At 42.3% G+C, this 20,660-nt stretch overlaps 1 protein-coding gene across 7 annotated transcripts in view; it reads right to left on the reverse strand.

The window, feature by feature from the left end:
- Positions 1–1,028: 1,028 nt before the first annotated feature.
- celf5a (cugbp, Elav-like family member 5a) overlaps positions 1,029–20,660 on the reverse strand; it is a 364,846-nt gene continuing 345,214 nt past the window's right edge. For 4 of the 7 annotated variants that reach the window (XM_042303675.1, XM_024396321.2, XM_042303612.1 and 1 more), the window contains 6 exons: positions 19,739–19,904; positions 5,876–6,085; positions 5,361–5,453; positions 4,312–4,455; positions 2,742–2,906; positions 1,029–2,469 (listed from right to left, as the gene is read on the reverse strand). In XM_042303675.1, coding sequence (XP_042159609.1) covers positions 2,779–2,906; positions 4,312–4,455; positions 5,361–5,453; positions 5,876–6,085; positions 19,739–19,904 — 741 coding nt within the window. In that variant the 3' untranslated portion in view covers positions 1,029–2,469; positions 2,742–2,778. The remainder of the gene's footprint in view (positions 2,470–2,741; positions 2,907–4,311; positions 4,456–5,360; positions 5,454–5,875; positions 6,086–19,738; positions 19,905–20,660) is intronic. The other 3 variants (XM_042303708.1, XM_024396270.2, XM_024396198.2) reach the window with 2 other exon arrangements.

The raw sequence follows: 20,660 nt of genomic DNA on the forward strand, positions 1-20,660 counted from the left end.
CTCAGTCATTCAAACCCAAGAGATGCCATTTGCCAGTCATCAGACAGACAGACATACGGGATGTGTGGTGGCACAAAACAGTGTCTAAATAGGCATAATGAGCAGAGAGAAGCAAGGCTGGACTCTGTCAACCTACAGGAGAGACAGAGAGAGAGAGAGAGAGAGAGGGAGAGAGAGAGAGAGAGAGAGAGAGAGAGAGAGGGAGGGAGATGCCTCTCAGTGGGAGATGGATAGGCATCAGAGGAGAATGAGTATGATAATAGAATAGCTTTGCGATGGAAATTAGAAAAGGGAATAGAATTGAGTAGAACTACTACTACAACTGAAGAGACACATCTTCAAACCAATTTCATCCCAGACATATCATTAGTGTAAACCATGTTCATATTTTATTGGAATAGTAACTTCTACTGCTTTAACAGTTTACTTTTTCTAATCAATCTGGCCATATGTGTTGCCAGCTACTAGAAAACACAGTATTGGTTGTTCAGGCTAATAGTATGCTTCGATGTTGTCCCTCTGTGGCAGAGTTTGTGTTCCTGGTTTTGACTTCCGAGCACCAGCTGCAGTAACTACATTTAAAGTCAAGCCTGCTGCAGTCTAATTGATGGATCATTTTGCTATTAATTTGACCTCCTAAGGCTGCTAAAGCCAAGCTGTTCCTCATGGTGTAAGAACTCTCCTCTCAATGTGCTATTGTGCCCAATGGAAAGACTGCATCTGCTCTTTAGTTAAGTCCCATCTACAGCAAACAAGCAGGCCTCCGTTTGACCTCATTGCTTGCTGCTATGCTACATAGAACCATTTGTTTCCATTCCAGGAATGTATTAGATATATGTCATGTGTGTTAATTGATTGTGTATCTTTTGCCCTGCAGTGTTGCTCTCCATCTGATCAATATTAGCATTACCCTAATTATGATGCGCGTTAGCTCTCAGGTCCCTGTAAAATGATGGTCCCTATAAAAAGAGATGTGCTTGAGCTGGGAGCACCCCCCACCCCCCCCCCCCCCCACCCCCCACCCCTGCAGAGAGCAGCTGGAGAAGGTTGGCAGCGGAAGGGGGCAGGACCCGGCGAGCCTTGCGCAGCTTGGATAGCAATTTTATAACCATTGTCAGGGTAATTTGTATATTTTATTAACCAGTTGAAGGTGTTGCACTACTACATATCCACACTACTGGGTGGCCCTTTTACCGCTGAGCTTAGTGGTCAGATTAACTGTATTGTCAGTGCTTTAATGATGCTGCCTCGCTTTTTCCTGACACGGAATGCCTTTTTCTGCAATGACAAATATGGGGGTCTACAATGACAATACATCAGGATGGAATGCAGTGCAGTGACAGAGGACTAGAAACAGCAGATGATTGAAGACATTTCTCAATACACTGTATGTCTTGAATGTTTGGTTTGACACAATTTACAGGATATCTTTTGGCACTACTATGTTGAGCTTCATGTGCAACTACTCAGAGTTGCCTTATTGCTCCCACACAGAGAAGTTACTAGAGAGAGATATGTCGAAAATGAAAAGTGCAGATTTGGAATGTAAGGGTGAAGGATGACTGCTAAAAGAAAATCTGAACATGCCCGAAACAATCTCTAATCCACATATTCTACGTCCACTAAAATAGTATAGCTTTTAAAATATTTTTACATTTTTTATATTTTGTTTAAATATTCTCAAACCCAGTAGCTATAAATGTAAAAGGAGAATAAACCAAACCCCTTTTCCTCCTCCAACCGGAAGCTAGTAAGTTTCTTCTTAAGTTTGAACTTGTAACATTATTAATTGTAGTTTTCAGTATTAGAATCAATAATAGTATATATTACCGTTTAGAACAATACAAATGTTTGGTCCTTTGGTCCCTTAGGGGTGAAATATTTTCAGATGTACTGTAGCTAATGGAAACCTCAGTGACCCGAGAAAGCCATAGTTCTGCGCTTGCTGAAAGACAGTGAGAGAATTAGAGAAAGAAGGAAAGAGTAAGAAAGTCCATCAGTGGGACAGAATCACTTCTTTTTACCACTTTGTCTTGATCTTCAAGTTTTAACCCTCATTTGTCCAGTATAATAAAAGCCACAAGCGCCTTTTTCTTTATATATATGTGTGTATATAATACGTATATAGAAATCTATTTGTTGTTGCTGCTTTATGTTTGTTTGTTGCTTAATTAACAATTCAAGTCTCAACAAGAAAAGTTCTGTTGTTAAGAGTTTCACATCTTTTTCCCATTTTTTACTTCTCTAGTCTGTCTTGCACTGTGCAGTTTGTTGCGTTGTTGTTGAAGTCCTTCTGTGTAGTTTCTGCTAACTCCACACCTCCTCCTATAGCTGCAGTACCCTATGTCTTCTTCATAAGTAAATGCTGATATGTCTTCAAAAATTCATCGTGTTGATGTTTTTTAAAACATTTTTTTTGTTTTCAAAGAAAAAAGTTGAACTCCAAGATATCTTCAGTTTTCTCAAAACCTAGAAGACAAATATCAAACCATGTTTAAGATCTAGCTTACTTTCTTTTGAAGTTATTTAGATATGTAGATTACATTTCTTGAGGTATAGATTTTACAGTTATTTGTAATTATTCAATTCTGCCCATGATATCAGTGTGATGGTTTGGAGAAAGCCAGCCCACATTTGCAATTCAGTCAATCTTTGTCTATCATGATGATGATAGATTTTCCCATTTCTAGTTGACAGGCATTCTATCAGTCTGAGTCTATAAGAGAGTCCACTGGGCTTACCTGTGCTGTTGCAGTGAATACTGATGGCTAGGTTGTGTCAGTAAGGGCGGCTGGCATCCTTCGGTCGTTTTAACTGGACTTTCAACCTCTTCATTCCAATCTGAAAGCCGTTCATGGCTTGAATAGCTGCCTGTGCGCTAGCTGGGTTGTCGAAGCTCACAAACCCTAGGAGAAAAGAAACAAAGTGTATAAACCTAAAAGCCAAAACTGTAGCCAAATAATAATTGAATTATGAGGAAACAGAGAAAGGATTTCAAACAATGCCCTTGCTCAAATCTAATAGCATTATGCTTTGACTATTTATTATATCAAAGTGCTTATTTTGATGGGAACCAAAGTAATGTTCAACAATATTGAACAATATATAACAATTTCTGTCATTTTACCCATTTTGCTTCTCCATGTAGCTTGTGCAAACACTCTCAAATGCTCTTCAATATATATCAATGAGCATGCGTTTGTGGATGTGCCACTTGCACAGAAAAGCAGAGCCCACAGATGAACACAGAGAGACAGGCCGAAGCAGAGGCACATGTGTATGACCCTAGACACTCAAGCCCAAACTCATGCTGAGCATCCTGTTTCCATCAAGTGTAAGAATAAAGCCGTAAAAGTAAGTGACCAGAAATTGCAGTGGAGTGTGGCTCCGGTTGATGCAATCCCCAGTGTCTAGAGTGTCATTAGCAACAGTCGATGACCCATGAAAAACAACAGGAGCCTCCCCAGGTCTCCTGCCACATGGGAGGGAGGTGTCTGCCTATAATGCCTCATTAGGGGGAAGGGTTCATGGGGAGAGAGGGAGGGAGGAGGAGAGGATGAAAGGAGGACCCCAGGCCAACCGTGCCACAGATAACAGGGAAGGATGTGGACTTAAACCTCCTTTTAAGGGGAGCTCTCCATGTCAGCTGTTCTCCATGCACCATCAGTCTGGGTTTAACCCTCTTCCTGCTTTCTAGATGAATTACCCTACAAAGCAGCCCTGTCAGACCTAACATTATGTTGTAAATGCATAGTGTATTAGTCAATACTGCAAATAGGACTTCTTTTATGAATTTCTATGTTATTAAGTTCGCCCTGAGAGCATGGCAGAAATCAGTTTTACCCAGGGATGTATGGCTCCCTCAAGTGAAAACAAATGCTGATCTATAATTGTCCTTTGCCAAATCTTTTCTCTCCCCTCTCTTCATCCCCACTTTTTTTTCAAGGCCAAAGTCAGGTCTGGTTTGTGGAGCCTAGTGGGACCAGATCCAGGTTGGGGTGTGAATCAGCACCAGTGCACCCTGGGTATTGACAGGTATATGGGTTACAGAGTGGTGATCTTGATGCTGTGGCTACATACATCCTATTCCAAAGCTTTGTAGTAAACAGATAGATAAACGCTTTTCAAGCTCTGAGGACATCCCCACTGAGATAACAAGGGGATTATAGGCTACCAATTTGTTTAAACAGTTTACTTTTGTTGAAATATCACAGGAATCCTTGCCTTGTTTGCAATACATGAAACTGTTTTAATTGTTTGGTTGACAGAACAAACATAGACCACCCATTTAAAACTAGCTTTAAAACTCACCGAAACATTTGCTCTGGTTGGTGGCTCGGTCCATGAAGACCTTGGAGGAAATGACGCTCCCGAAAGGCAGAAACATCTGCATGAGTTCGTTATCTCCAAACTCCTGTGGCAGGTGGTAGATGAACAGGTTACAGCCCTCGGGCCCTGCGAACACACAGAAACCATGGAAACCACAATCAGACCTATATACCGCTGCCTGCAGACCTGTGGCTTCTCATTTGGCCGGGGAACAGATCTGAGGAGCACGACTAATGGTGTGGCAAAGACATTTGTTCTGACTTCTGTGACAGTATTTATAGATAATAAAACTGTGCTTACCACCACAAATACAAACTGTGCATTTTCCAACTTTGATTTGATTTTGCATGGTGTGGCACCATTACATCACTGAGGTGGAAACTTGCTGATTTGTTTAGATGGAGACGTTCAGAGGCAGCATTAAGCCTTCATTCAAGCATATAATCTAGTCAAACAATAGTGGAAATCAGACTATTTCATCAACACAAAGGCCTACATAATAATAATAATGCACGCATACTTATTTGAGGAAAAACAGATTGGTAACGACTTAGAAATAGTGAATCCAAAATGACATGACATCCCACACGGTTGTCATCATAATCAGCTAAGCAGATTGAGATGTGACCAGAAATGTGTTTGAACCCAGTCAATGGATTACACAATGCAATCAACCAATACTGTACATGCTCTAATGTAATCTCCATGTAGTCTACTTTTAGGAAAAGGTTGAAGCCAAAGTCCATCCTGCATCACATAGATGATGATGATTGATTCGTTTTGCCCCAGATAATACCATTATGCGTACAGAGTACTATGTAACACTTTCATTTTCAAAATGAGACCATTTAATCACTGCATTGTAACACCTGAACAATATTACTAGGAAAGTGTAATACCAAAAAATGAAATGCAATTGTATTTAACATAATACTCTTAAACCTGTAAATTGGAATATCGAAATATGACAATAAAGCAATAAAACTGAATATTTACAATAGCTTTGTAAAATAGAAATATTATTCTCTCACCCTCACCTTCTCTCTGTTGCTGCTGCTGGATGACCTGTGATGGCTGAGGCAGAGTCTGACCTATGGGAGTCAGTGTGCCGGCTGGGTAGATAGCTGTAACACGCACACACACACACACACACACACACACACACACACACACACACACACACACACACACACACACACACACACACACACACACACACACACACACACACACACACACACACACACACACACTTTGTAATGGTATATCTCATATAGATCTCTATACCTCTCAATACAGTATCTCTCTTGTTTTCGGTCAGGTATGCTGTGTTTATGCTGTCAGTTTTGTAGTTTGTCATTCAATGATATGCACCTGTAAAGAAACAGTAGCCATTCTGCTCCATGGTACACCAACACGTCCCTGATTTTACTCCTGCACCATATTAGTGCACATCTCTCTCAGTCTGGGGCAGGGTTTAAGGGCCCAGGCCAGTGTGCACAGTATCTGTGCTGTGTATTGCTCTACTTCTCGATGTGTACAATACCTGTGTATTGCTGTACTCCGGTGAAGGCTTGCTGGAGGGTGTCTGCGGCGTTGGGGCTCTGGGTGGAGTAGGGCGAGAGACCATTGGTATACATGGTCTCAACAGTGGGATGTCCGTTGGGCTGATGGTGGGGGATACCCGTGAAGCCGTTGACGATGGGAGTGACGATGTTGGGAGTGGTAATGTTGGCTGGTGGAGAGCTGAGGCCTGCTGAGACAAGGATATTTATACTTTTTTCAGATTACCCCCCCCACACACATATATACCCACACATACACACATATACCCACACATACACACATATACCCACACACATACACACATATATACCCACACATACACACATATACCCACACATACACACATATACCCACACACATACACACATATACCCACAGATACACACATATATACCCACACATACACACATATACCCACACACATACACACATATATACCCACACATACACACATATACCCACACACATACACCATTTTGTTCACTACACTTCCTTCCCCTCCATCACAAGGACTGTTACATAGCAGGCGCTGGTGGTGAGACATCCCGCTGGAAAACTGGGAACCTGTCAAAAAATCAGCCTGTCTGTTGTGTTTCTGAGATACCCTGCTGGATCTGAGTGTGAACAGGATGAGGGAACCACTATGAAATTCCAGTAAGATCCTGAGAGATAGAGGAGATTACAGTGAAAGATTTGCTCAGTGCGGACAGGGGAAGCAAAACATAGACTCCTACCCACTTTAAACATCATGAAAAATATCCAATAGTTTGACATACCATGAAGAATAAGCACACACACACACACACACACACACACACACACGCACAAACACACGCGGTTGCAGGATGTTTCACGGTTGAAATAGAATTGGATGATCCTTTAAAACCAGCCTCTTGTTGAGCATGTGCAATCTTGTGTGGAATGTGAATGAGTCTATTTGAGGAGGATCTCAATATGGATGGTGGCTACTTTGAAAGTAAGCTCAATATTGGAGCATCAGCCCTGGGGACCACCTCGGTAAAGAGAGAGTAGTAAAGAGTAGTAAAGAGCCTCTATAGAGAAGTAGAGCCACTATAGAGAAGTAAAGAGCCACTATAGAGAAGTAAAGAGCCTCTATAGAGAAGCAAAGAGCCTCTATAGAGAAGTAAAGAGCCACTATAGAGAAGTAAAGAGCCTCTATAGAGAAGCAAAGAGCCTCTACAGAGAAGTAGAGCCACTATAGAGAAGTAAAGAGCCACTATAGAGAAGTAAAGAGCCTCTATAGAGAAGCAAAGAGCCTCTACAGAGAAGTAGAGCCACTATAGAGAAGTAAAGAGCCACTATAGAGAAGTAAAGAGCCACCATATAGAAGAGCCTCTATAGAGAAGCAAAGAGCCTCTGTAGAGAAGTAAAGAGCCTCTACAGAGAAGTAAAGAGCCTCTGTAGAGAAGTAAAGAGCCTCTGTAGAGAAGTAAAGAGCCTCTATAGAGAAGTAAAGAGCCTCTGTAGAGAAGTAAAGAGCCTCTATAGAGAAGTAAAGAGCCTCTATAGAGAAGTAAAGAGCCTCTGTAGAGAAGTAAAGAGCCTCTGTAGAGAAGAAAAGAGCCTCTATAGAGAAGTAAAGAGCCTCTGTAGAGAAGAAAAGAGCCTCTGTAGAGAAGTAAAGAGCCTCTGTAGAGAAGTAAAGAGCCTCTGTAGAGAAGTAAAGAGCCTCTGTAGAGAAGAAAAGAGCCTCTGTAGAGAAGTAAATAACCTCTATAGCGAAGCAAAGATCCCCCATAGAGAGGTAAATAACCTCTATAGCGAAGCAAAGATCCCCCATAGAGAAGTAAAGAAGTAAAGTAAAAACAAAAGTAATTTGAGGCTAAATTAAATTGTGTTCTCAGTATATTCTTCATAATCCCACTAGTGCAATTGAAAGTACCTATATCAAAGTTTTTGAGCAGTTTCACACCCTTTTCTCTCTCACAGATATGCACTGAGTGTGCAAAACATTAAGAAAACCTTCCCAATATTGCGTTGAAATCCCCCCACCTCTCACCCCTTTTGCCCCCAGAACAGCCTCATTTGGTCAGGGTATGGACTCGACAGGTGTCGAAAACGTTCCACCTGGATGCTGGCCCATGTTGAATCCAATGCTTGTTGTGTCAAGTTGGCTAGATGTCCTTTGGGTGGTGGACCATTCTTGATACACATGGGAAACTGTTGAGCGTGAAAAACCCAGCACGTTGCAGTTCTTGATACACTCAAATTGGTGCGCCTGGCACCCACTACCATACCTCGTTCAAAGGCAGTTAAATCGTTTGTCTTGCCCATTCACTCTCTGAATGGCACACACACACAATTCATTGTCTCAAAAATCCTTCTTTAACCTGACACTCATGCAGCCAACCGCTGTGACCAGGGGAATTGCCTGGGTCCCGGTGAGAGCTTTTGTGTCTTTTGCACCATTTCTTTGTTTAAGCTCCCTGCGATTGCTTGTTTTCTGCCGACCTGTGATGAATTAGACTGCAGCTCTGGCCCATTCTCTGGCGGGGCCCCAGGAGACTGCTGCTCCCCGTTCTGAGGGCTCAGACAGCCAGTCTGGCAGACCACACGCACTCTACTGTACAGCGCCATAATGCAGCCTCTCCATCATCAGGCAAATTCATTTTCCAAGGCTTAGCAGTGGGTGGCGGCCGCCGTGTGCCTCAGGGTCAGCAGGCAGATGCAGTGTGGGATAAGAGCTCAGAGAAAGGAGATTATAGAAGTCACAGGTTGGGAGATTGTGCTGGTTGGGCGTCACTGGTGGACCTTGGGGACAGGGAGAGCCCAGTGTATCATGGAGGAGAGACAGCAGCAGGGAGCTATGTCCACCACGTGTAATGTGAGAGAGTACAGATATAAAAAGAGAAATAAATAGCTTTAAATAATTAACACTACTCAGCTTAAATCAAAGTTAATTCGTCACATGCTTCTACAGGTGTAGACTAACAGTGAAATGCTTACTTAAAGGTCCGTTCCCAACAGTGCAGAGAGAAAATAGAGAAATAATACAAAAGTAAAACACGAAATATTAAAAGTAATAATAGATACATAATGAGTAAAAATAACTTGTCTGGAGGACCAGTACTGAGTCACTGTGCAGGGGTACGAGGTAATTGAGGTAGATATGTACATATAACTAGGGATAAAGTGACATAGTGAACAGTAGCAGCAACGTATGTAATGAGTCAAAGAAGTGAGTGCAAAAAGGATCAATGCAGATAGTCCTGATAGCTACAGTATTTGGTTAACTATTTAACTAACTATTTAGCATTCTTACGGCTTAGGGGTAGAAGATGTTCTGGGTCCTCTTGGTTCCAGACTTGGTGCATCGGCACCGCTTGCCGTGTGGCAGCAGAGAGAACAGTCTGTGACTTGGGTGGCTGGAGTCTTTGACAATCTTTTGGGCCTTTCATTTACACCAATATATATATATCTCTGTCTGGGAGAGATAACAGCTCTATTGACACCAATATATTGACACCGATTGACACCTATATTGACACCAATACACTGAGTGTACAAAACATCTTTCAATGACATAGACTGACCAGGTGAATCCAGGTGAAAATGATGATCCCTTATTGATGTCACCTGTTACCCACTTCAATCAGTGTAGATGAAGGTGAGGAGAAAGGTTAAATAATCATTTCTAAGCCTTGAGACAATGGATTGTGCATGTGTGCCATTCAGAGGGTGAATGGGCTAGACAAAAGATTTAAGTGCCTTTGAACAGGGTATAGTAGTAGGTGCCAGGTGCACAGGTCCATGTCAAGAACTGCAACACTGCTAGGTTTTTCATTCTCAACAGTTTCCTGTGTGTATCAAGAATGGTCCACCACCCAAAGGATTTCCAGCCAACTTGACACAACTGTGGGAAGCCTTTTTTTCCTTTTTAAAAATGTATTTCACCTTTATTTAACCAGGTAGGCCAGCTGAGTACAAGTTCTCATTTACAACTGCGACCTGGCCAAGATAAAGCAAAGCAGTGCAACAAAAACAACACAGAGTTACACATGGGACAAAATATTGTACAGTATTGTACAATAGAAAAATCTGTATACAGTGTGTGCAAATGAAGTAAGGAGGTAAGGCAATAAATAGGCCAATAGTGGCAAAGTAATTACAATTTATCAATTTACGCTGGAGTGATATATGTGCAGATGATGATGTGCAAGTAGAAATACTGGTGTGCAAAAGAGCAGAAAAACAAAAACAAATATGGGGATGAGGTAGGTAATTGGTTGGATGTTCTATTTACAGATGGGATGTGTACAGCTGCAGAGATCGGTAAGCTGCTCTGACAGCTGATGAGTCAACATGGGCCAGCATCCTTGTGGAACGCTTTCGACACCTGTAGAGTCCATACCCTGACAAATTGTTGCTGTTCTGAGGGTAAAGGGGGTGTGTGTGGAGGGTGTTATATTATGAAGGTGCTCCGAATGTTTTGTACACTCAGTGTATATCTCTGCTCAAAACCTTTGGTATACAATAAGTACGTCGCTATGGACAGGTGGGATTGTGAAGAATATACTGAGAACATGATTTCATTTAGCCTCATATTCCTCATATACCTCAAATACTGCTAACATATTAGGAGCAGGCCTCAGTAAATGTCTTTATAGCTTGAGCATGACAAAGATTGTTCTCCATATGGTGCCATACATAACAAAAAATGTCATTTTATACTCCAGCGTGCATTGTGAAAATCATATTCATAGTGTGTTTGCAAAGCACACACAAGCATGTGAATATACATATGCCTGTTTACTGAATGCATCGGCCCAAAATAATGACATGTTGTTTTGTACTTCAGAATGGGTAATAGGATGCTATGGGTCAAGAGATTGCTTAAATTATACAACTCTGTCTTATCTGTCAGCTTTCTACAGTTATTATGCCATGAAGTGAGTCTACTACATAGTCCACTTGGTTTTATGCTATGAAAGCGTAATTACATTTACATTATTGCAGTCTATTCTTTGGGAAAATTGTGGATTTACACTCTATTATGATTGCACTGAGAAAGAGGCCAGCCATATACAAAATAAGTATTTATTATGCTAATTATACAATCAAATCAACAAGGAGCACTGGACCCATATTGGAGAGGACCACAGTCATTATGTACACAAGGACAGTCTCTCAGTGAAGCAAGAAATAAGCATTCATAACTGATGTTTTCATTTAGTTAATTTTAAAAACTAGGTGCAATCGTATATAATCGTATGTATTCTAGTTGTTCAAATGTGAAGGTAAAACGGTCTTGGTATAGATTAAGTTAGCAAGAAATCTACAAAATGTTGCTACTGAACATTAAAATCCTATCCATTGTAATGTGATGAAGTCGAGCCTAAAAAAATTAGCTCTATTTTAGATGATGGTGATGGTGAGTCTTTATATGGTAGATATTTTATAAAATGTGATTCAGTGTCGTGGTCTGTATGCAGCAACCCTGGGAGGACAAATGGGGCTTGTGCCAAAGGGGGGATTCTGTCTGAGCTGGAATCCCACGGATAATGTGACACACAGCAACGCAAGGTGAGGCAGCACTGAGCCCAGGCAGGCAGGCAGGCAGCCCAGTCAGGCAGGCAGCCCAGTCAGTCCGACAGGCAGGCAGCCCAGTCATGCAGCCAGGCAGGCTTTCCCACTGAGGTGTAGTTCTGCACAGAGCCCTTCAGGTGGTCACAAACACTATGTCAAACAGCTCATTAGCTTCAGCTGTAGCATTAATCACTCTGTGGAATCGTCCTGCATCATGTTTTGGACCCCAGTCTAAACCCACTTTCATCAATGACACAGTCAGGGCTGAATTGAATGGGAGTGCGGTTAGGCAGGGCCCTACATGGAACATATGCATTCAGCCCATGTAGTGCAGTGCTCTGGAACATTACATTATGTGACTTTGATTATACACTTCCTGCTCATGTGATTGACCTAACAAAGCACTCTTGACTGCCATTTTCCTTTCACACCCCTCCCCCTATCTATCCCAGGGGACCGGGAACATGTTTCTTTACCGTTTCATTTTGATTTCTTTTGTAGCTCAGGAAGTGCACCTGCTGAACATTATTTTCAATAAGCATCATCATGTATCATTGTAAGGACACATGCTCTAATCAAGTCAACCATCTGGCCGGCTGCTTATGCGCCATCAAGCTTAAATTCTTTACATCTGTTGATCAAATGGATGGTTCATTGTTTTCAGAGAACTCTCCGTAGCCCTTTCCTACAGTCAATGACCAAAAGCAACCCCTTTGGCCTCATGGGTGGAATGTTATTCATATTTTTCATATTTTCATAATTAATAAAGATTATATAACATAACATAAAACAAAAATCTGGTGTTTCTATGTCAAACCGTTTTGCTTACATTTCAGTCTTCTGTGATGTACACTACCGTTCAAAAGTTAGGGTCACTTAGAAATGTCATTGTTTTGAAAGAAAAGCTCATTTTTTGTCCATTAAAATAACATCAAACTGATCATAAATACAGTGTAGACATGATTCATGTTGTAAATGACAATTGAAGCTGGAAACGGCATATTTTTTATGGAATATCTACATAGGCGTACAGAGGCCCATTATCAGCAACCATTACTCCTGTGTTCCAATCGCACGTTGTGTTAGCTAATCCAAGTTTATCATTTTAAAAGGCTAATTGATCATTAGAAAACCCTTTTGCAATTATGTTAGCACAGCTGAACATTGTTGTTCTGATAAAATAACTAATAAAACTAGCCTTCTTTAGACTAGTTGAGTATCTGGAGCATCAGCATTTGTGGGTTCGATTACGGGCTCAAAATGGACAGAAAGAAAGACCTTTCTTCTGAAACTCATCAGTCTATTCTTGGGAAATGAAGGCTATTCCATGCAAGAAATTGCCAAGAAACTGAAGATCTCATACAACGCTGTGTACTACTCCCTTCACAGAACAGTGCAAACTGGCCCTAACCAGAATAGAAAGAGGAGTGGGAGTGTCACGCCCTGGTCTTAGTATTTTGTGTTTTCTTTATTATTTTGGTCAGTCCAGGGTGTGACATGGGTATTTTATGTGGTGTGTTTTGTCTTGGGGTTTTTGTAGGTCTTGGGATTGTGGTTAGTGGGGTTGTCTAGAATAGTCTATGGCTGCCTGGAGTGGTTCTCAATCAGAGGCATGTGTTTATCATTGTCTCTGATTGGGAACCATATTTAGGCAGCCATATTCTTTGAGTGTTTCGTGGGTGATTGATCCTGCCTCTGTGTTTGCTGCACAAGATAAGGCTGTTTAGGTTTTCCACGCTTATTGTTTTTTTGTATTCAGTTGTTCATGTGTACTATTTCGTATTAAAAGTACCATGGACACTTACCACACCGCATATTGGTCCTCCGATCCTTTTCGCCTCTCCTCTTCGGAAGAAGAGGAGGAAATCCCTAACAGAATCACCCACCACAACCACAACAGGACCAAGCGGCGTGGTGACAGGCAGCGGCAGCAGGAGCTGCGAAATCCAGATTTCTGGAAATAGGAGGGTTATAGGAGAATGGAGTTGGAGAGACAAGCACGGCGGCGTGGATGGAAGCCCGAGAGTCAGCCCCAAAAATTTCTTGGGGGTGGCACAGGGAGAGTGTGGCAGAGTCAGGAGTCAGACATGAGCCAACTCCCCCTGTTTATCGTAAGGAGCCAAGGTGGAAACCAGAACCAGAGCCGGTGTTGGAGGTGAGCGAAGCAGAGTCAGTCAGTCAGCATGGAGCAGCCAGAGCCGGCAGTCTGCCAGGATCCGCCAGTCAGCCAGGATCTGCCGGAACCGCCAGTCAGCCAGGATCTGCCAGAACCACCAGCCAGCTAGGATCTGCCAGAGCCATCAACCTGCCTGAGCTTCCTCTCAGTCCTGAGCTGCCTCTCAGTACCGAGCTACCCCTCAGTCCCGAGCTACCCCTCAGTCCGGAGCTGCCGCTCAGTCCAGTGGGGCCCTTGGTGAGGGTTACTAGGCCAAGGTCGGCGGCGAGGGTCGCACATCTAAGGACGCGTATTAAGCGGACTAAGACTTTGTAATTAATTTGCAAATAAATTCATAAAAAATCCTACAATGTGATTTTCTGGATTTTCTTTCTCATTTTGTCTGTCATAGTTGAAGTGTACCTATGATAAAAATTACAGGCCTCTCTCATCTTTAAGTTGGTGGCTGACTAAATTGGTGGCTGACAAATACTTTTTTGCCCCACTGTATATCTGACCAAATTATGAAAGACAAGATTTGTAATTTTAAATTCCGTAAAGTTACTGTGGAAGAGGGGAAAAAAATATTGTCTATCAACAATGACAAGCCACCGGGGTCTGACAACTTGGATGGAAAATAACTGAGGATAATAGCATTCGATATTGCCACTCCTATTTGCTACATCTTCAATTTAAGACTAGAAAGTGTGTGCCCTCAGGCTTGGAGGGAAGCAAAAGTCATTCTGCTACCTAAGAATAGTAAAGCCCCCTTTACTGGCATAAATAGCTGACCAATCAGCCTGTTACCAACCCTTAGTAAACCTCTGGAAAAAATGGTGTTTGACCAGATACAATACTATTTTACAGTAAATAAATTGACAACAAACTTTCAGTATGCTTATAGAGATGGATATTCAACAAGCGCAGCACTTACACAAATGACTGATGATTGGCAGAGAGAAATTGATGATAAATAAATTGTGGCGGCTGTTTTGTTACACTTGAGTGCGGCCTTTGACATTATCGATCATAGTCTGCTGCTGGCAAAACTTGTGTTATGGCTTTACACACCCTGCCATATCGTGGATGAAGAGTTACCTGTCTAACAGAACACAGAAGGTGTTCTTTAATGGAAGACTTTCCAACATAATCCAGGTAGAATCAGGAATTCCCCAGGGTAGCTGGGTAGGCCCATTACGTTTTTCAATCTTTACTAATGACATGCCACTGGCTCAACACTATACATGTCAGCTACTACAGCGACCGAAATGACTGCAACACTTAACAAAGAATTGCAGTTAATTTCAGAGTGGGTGGCAAGGAATTAGTTAGTCGTAAATATTTCTAAAACTAAAAGCATTGTATTTGGTACAAATAATTCACTAAACCCTAAACCTCAACAAAATCTTGTAAAAAATCATGTGGAAATTGAGCAAGTTGAGGTGACTAAACTGCTGGGAGTTACGCTGGATTGTAAACTGTCATGGTCAAAACAAATTGATACAACAGTAGCTAAGATGGGGAAAAGTATGTCCATGATGAGGTGCTGCTCTACCTTCTTGATAGCATTGTCAACAAGGCAGGTCCTACAGGCCCTAGTTTTGTCGCACCTGGATGACTGTTTTGTCATGTGGTCAGGTGCCACAAAAAAATTACTTAGGAGAATTGCAATTGGTTCAGAACAGAACAGCACAGATGGCCCTTGGATGCACACAGAGAGCTAATATTAATAATATGTATGTCAATCTCTCCTGGCTCAAAGTGGAGGAGAGATTGACTTCATCACTGCTTGTATTTCTGAGAGGTATTGACATGTTGAATGCACCGAGCTGCCTGTTTGAACTACTGACACAGCTCGGACACACATGAATACCCCACAAGACATGCCACAAGAGGTCTCTTCACAGTCCCCATGTCCAGAACAGACGATGGAAGGCACACCATACTAAATAGAGCCATGACTACATGGAACTCTATTCCACATGAAGTAACTGATGCAAGCAGTACAATTAGATATAAAAAACAGATAAAAAAACACCTTATGGAACAGTGGGGACTGTGAAGCAACACAAACATAGGCACAGATACATGCATACACACACAAGATAGCATACGCACTATACACACACGTACACAGATTTTGTACTGTATATATGTGGTAGTGGTGGAGTAGGGGACAGAGAGCACACAGTCTGTGAATGTATGTTTTTAAAATTGTATAAACTTCCTTAATTTTGCTGCACCCCAGGAAGAGTAGCTGCTGCCTCCATAATAAATACAAATACAAATGGTACAGGTGTTTTATTTTTTAAAGCCCATAACCATGTGTGTGAGGTGTATACTTTCATTTCAAAGTAGATTTGTTTAAGACTACCAATAATCAATTTGTGTGACACTGATTTAGCCCACAGCAGTAAAAGGTTTTAACCTTTGAGGCTCTCTAAACTTTTTGGGCTGTCCTACACAAGCTTTATTGATGTTGTTGTGTTTTTATGGCACAATGATAGGTAGATGGGCGCAGAGGTGATTCCGATCATTACTAAAGAGGATAATGATCCACGTTTACCTCAAGATCAGGCAGGCTTTGAATGGTAATCTTTACGGCACTGTTTGTGGTCTATGGAAATGCAGGCACGGCATTGTGGGATTTAGTGAGGCACCTGTCATCAGTCACTGATATGTTATGCACATCTCCAGTTCTTAAAGAGAGATTTAGGCTAAGGTTATCAAGAGAGAGGCTCACACTTTTTTATAGTTGATGTCTAGGCCGCATATTTGGCACAGTTGAATTGTGGGACATATCTAAGTATAGTGGCAATGCATGGAATCAAGACATTGAGAGTCCATGAGACCAACTTGATGCATACATTTAAACCACTCCCAGAGGGTCAGCATCACTAAAGAATATGAAAGCATGTCTTTGACATTACCATGAATTATTCCACTTATTTAGAGCATCAGTCCCAACGTCTCTGAATGGCTGCAAAAACTCTCAGCCCCCTTAAACAGATAGCCTTGCCAGTAATGTCTGCTGCTGCATACACACACCAGTCTGCTGCTGCATACATACATCAGTCTGCTGCTGCATACACACACCAGTCTGCTGCTGCATACATACATCAGTCTGCTGCTGCATACATACACCAGTCTGCTGCTGCATACATACACCAGTCTGCTGCTGCATACATACATCAGTCTGCTGCTGCATACATACACCAGTCTGCTGCTGCATACATACACCAGTCTGCTGCTGCATACATACATCAGTCTGCTGCTGCATACATACACCAGTCTGCTGCTGCATACACACACCAGTCTGCTGCTGCATACATACATCAGTCTGCTGCTGCATACATACACCAGTCTGCTGCTGCATACATACATCAGTCTGCTGCTGCATACATACACCAGTCTGCTGCTGCATACACACCAGTCTGCTGCTGCATACATACACCAGTCTGCTGCTGCATACATACACCAGTCTGCTGCTGCATACACACACCAGTCTGCTGCTGCATACATACACCAGTCTGCTGCTGCATACATACACCAGTCTGCTGCTGCATACATACACCAGTCTGCTGCTGCATACATACACCAGTCTGCTGCTGCATACATACACCAGTCTGCTGCTGCATACATACACCAGTCTGCTGCTGCATACATACACCAGTCTGCTGCTGCATACATACATCGGTCTGCTGCTGCATACATACACCAGTCTGCTGCTGCATACACACACCAGTCTGCTGCTGCATACATACATCAGTCTGCTGCTGCATACATACACCAGTCTGCTGCTGCATACACACACCAGTCTGCTGCTGCATACACACACCAGTCTGCTGCTGCATACATACACCAGTCTGCTGCTGCATACACACACCAGTCTGCTGCTGCATACATACATCAGTCTGCTGCTGCATACATACACCAGTCTGCTGCTGCATACATACACCAGTCTGCTGCTGCATACATACATCAGTCTGCTGCCGACCAGCACAAACGCCAATGAATGAATGAATGAATTAAATAAACATGTATTTCATATTCATTGTAGTCTTTGGAATTTCAAGAAAAGCCATGCGTTCTTGCTGGGATTAATAATGCATTGGATTCAATAATAAGGTCATCAGCAGACTGTAGTTTACACTGAAGCGTGTCCAATTCTAGAACACACACCAGGGTTCCAGAACACACACCAGGGTTCCAGAACACACACCAGGGTTCCAGAACACACACCAGGGTTCCAGAACACACACCATGGTGAGCTCTTTTCAATACCACAGGCCCATTCATTAAGCTCCTTGCACAAAGCCCCCCTCCCACAAAGGCCTGTTTTGGTTATGAATATCATACAGAATTGCTCTCTCGTACAGGGTGATGCAATATCATGAGGCTCTTTGAGAAGTTTACATTCATATGAAATAATATATTTCTATGTATCCTGGCATTGACTATATTTCAAATCGGTATTATGTATTTACTGCACACATAGTCCATACAATATGTGCATATAAAGTACATGCGGTGGTCCCGTCTCTTGGTCTTTCATCACAGTGGTATTATACTGCAGTCAAACACAACACACACAATGCAGTGTAATTCTGTCCTGTATTATCAACAGAGAAGAAGCCCCTCAGCTACACTTTTAATCACTTTCTTGGATTGATTATCCATGTGTAAAAAAGTGCCCACTTTGCACTAAAAATGTCACTGTAAATATTTGACAAATAGCCCCTCTCCAGCCTCCTCCAACAACTTAACTTTGCAAATGAGTGCATATACATATACAGTAAACAGCATGTGCATATTGGCATGTTCCATCATACATGCATGCATTAAACCAAATCAGAGAGAGAGAGAGAGAGAGAGGGTAGAGGGAGAGAGAGTGAGAGAGAAAACAAGATAGAGAGTGAGATGGAGAGAGAGAAAGAAAGCAAGAGAGGGAGAGAGAAAGAGAGAGAGAGAGAGAGAGAAAGAGAGAAAGAAAGAAAGAGAAAGAGAGGTAGAGAGAGAGACAAATACAATGAGAGGGAGAGAGAGAGCAAGAGAGAGATAACAAGAGAAAAATATAGAAAGAGAGATGGAGAGGAGAGGGAGAGAGAGAGAGAGAGAGAGCAAAATAGAGAAAGAGAGAGAAAATGAGAGAGAGAGAGGGAGAGAGAGAGCAAGAGAGGGAGAGAGGGAGAGAGAGAGAAAGTGAAAATGAGAGAGAGGGAGGGAGAGAGAGAGGGTGAGTGAGAGAGATAAAGAAGGAAAGAAAATAAGAGAGAGTGGGAGAGAGAGCGAGAGAGAGAAAGAGACAGAGGTAGAATGAGAGAGAGAGAAAAAAAGAGAGTGAGAGAGAGAGAGAGAGTGAGCGAGAGAGAAAAAGAGCGTGCGCAAGAGAGAGAGCGAGAGAGAGAGAGATGGTCACTGACAGAATCCATTCTGTGATATTGATTTTCACAGTAGAAAGTAAAGGTGCTTTAAAATGTGTCATGTCAGACTGATGCACCATCTTAACTGTTGATTCCCTCATTGATATACAGTTATTCAGTTATACAGTTACCAAAGTCACAATACTGCAATGTCGGGAAGAAATACAAATAAACACAACAAAGACTTGTGTATTATTCATTTGGATGCATGCTTTGTGAGAGAAGATCTTGTGGGTTCCTCAGGTTGACAAAAACAAAGTTTTGCTGAATAAGGAAATGTTATTCAGTAGCTATCTCAAAGTCCTCTGTAATGTGTCTGTATAGAATGATGGGGCCGTTTGTAATCGAAAACAGAGGGAATTGCATGCAGATCCCCACTGGGCACAGACGTCAATTCAACATTTATTCCACGTTGGTTCAATGTAATTTCATTGAAATGATGTGGAAACAACATTGATTCAACCAGTGACGGATGGGAAATTAGTGTCTGTACCTGTAACAAATCTATTATGCTCCCGATTCGATTTACCGCACCAAAATATATCTGCATACACAACATAAATATGCAAATCACATCAGATTACATTTTTCTCCATCTGAATAATTTGGGATTATCAGTAGTAGACAGGAACTAAATCTACTTTTTTCTCTTGGCCTTGCTGCAGTCTGAGTTCCCTCTCCCCACACTCACACAAAGGGAATGAAACGCATTGCTCACCCAGCGCCTGATGAAATTCAGCCGACACTGGGGTCATGGAGTTGTGTGGGAGACCATTGATGTTGAGCGCCCCCATCTGGTGAATCTGGGTGGCGGGGAAGGCCACGCTGGGAGTCAGGTAGCCCCCGTGGCTCGCTGCCATGATGGCTGCCTGTTGCTGCATGAGCTGGGGGAACAGGAGGGAGAGATAGGGAGCGAGATTAGTATGGATGATGGGAGAACAGAGAAAGATGAATGGATGGTGGGAGAACAGAGAAAGGTTAGTATGGATGGTGGGAGAACAGAGAAAGATTAGTATGGATGGTGGGAGAACAGAGAAAGATTAGTATGGATGGTGGGAGAACAGAGAAAGATTAGTATGGATGGTGGGAGAACAGAGAAAGATTAGTATGGATGGTGGGAGAACAGAGAAAGGTTAGTATGGATGGTGGGAGAACAGAGAAAGGTTAGTATGGATGGTGGGAGAACAGAGAAAGATTAGTATGGATGGTGGGAGAACAGAGAAAGATTAGTATGGATGGTGGGAGAACAGAGAAAGATTAGTATGGATGGTGGGAGAACAGAGAAAGATTAGTATGGATGGTGGGAGAACAGAGAAAGATTAGTATGGATGGTGGGAGAACAGAGAAAGATGAATGGATGGTGGGAGAACAGAGAAAGATTAGTATGGATGGTGGAGAACAGAGAAAGGTTAGTATGGATGGTGGGAGAACAGAGAAAGATTAGTATGGATGGTGGGAGAACAGAGAAAGATTAGTATGGATGGTGGGAGAACAGAGAAAGATGAATGGATGGTGGGAGAACAGAGAAAGATTAGAATGGATGGTGGGAGAACAGAGAAAGATTAGTATGGATGGTGGGAGAACAGAGAAAGATTAGTATGGATGGTGGGAGAACAGAGAAAGGTTAGTATGGATGGTGG

Source organism: Oncorhynchus tshawytscha, linkage group LG01, assembly GCF_018296145.1.
Source record: "Oncorhynchus tshawytscha isolate Ot180627B linkage group LG01, Otsh_v2.0, whole genome shotgun sequence".
Classification (NCBI taxonomy): Eukaryota; Metazoa; Chordata; class Actinopteri; order Salmoniformes; family Salmonidae; genus Oncorhynchus; species Oncorhynchus tshawytscha.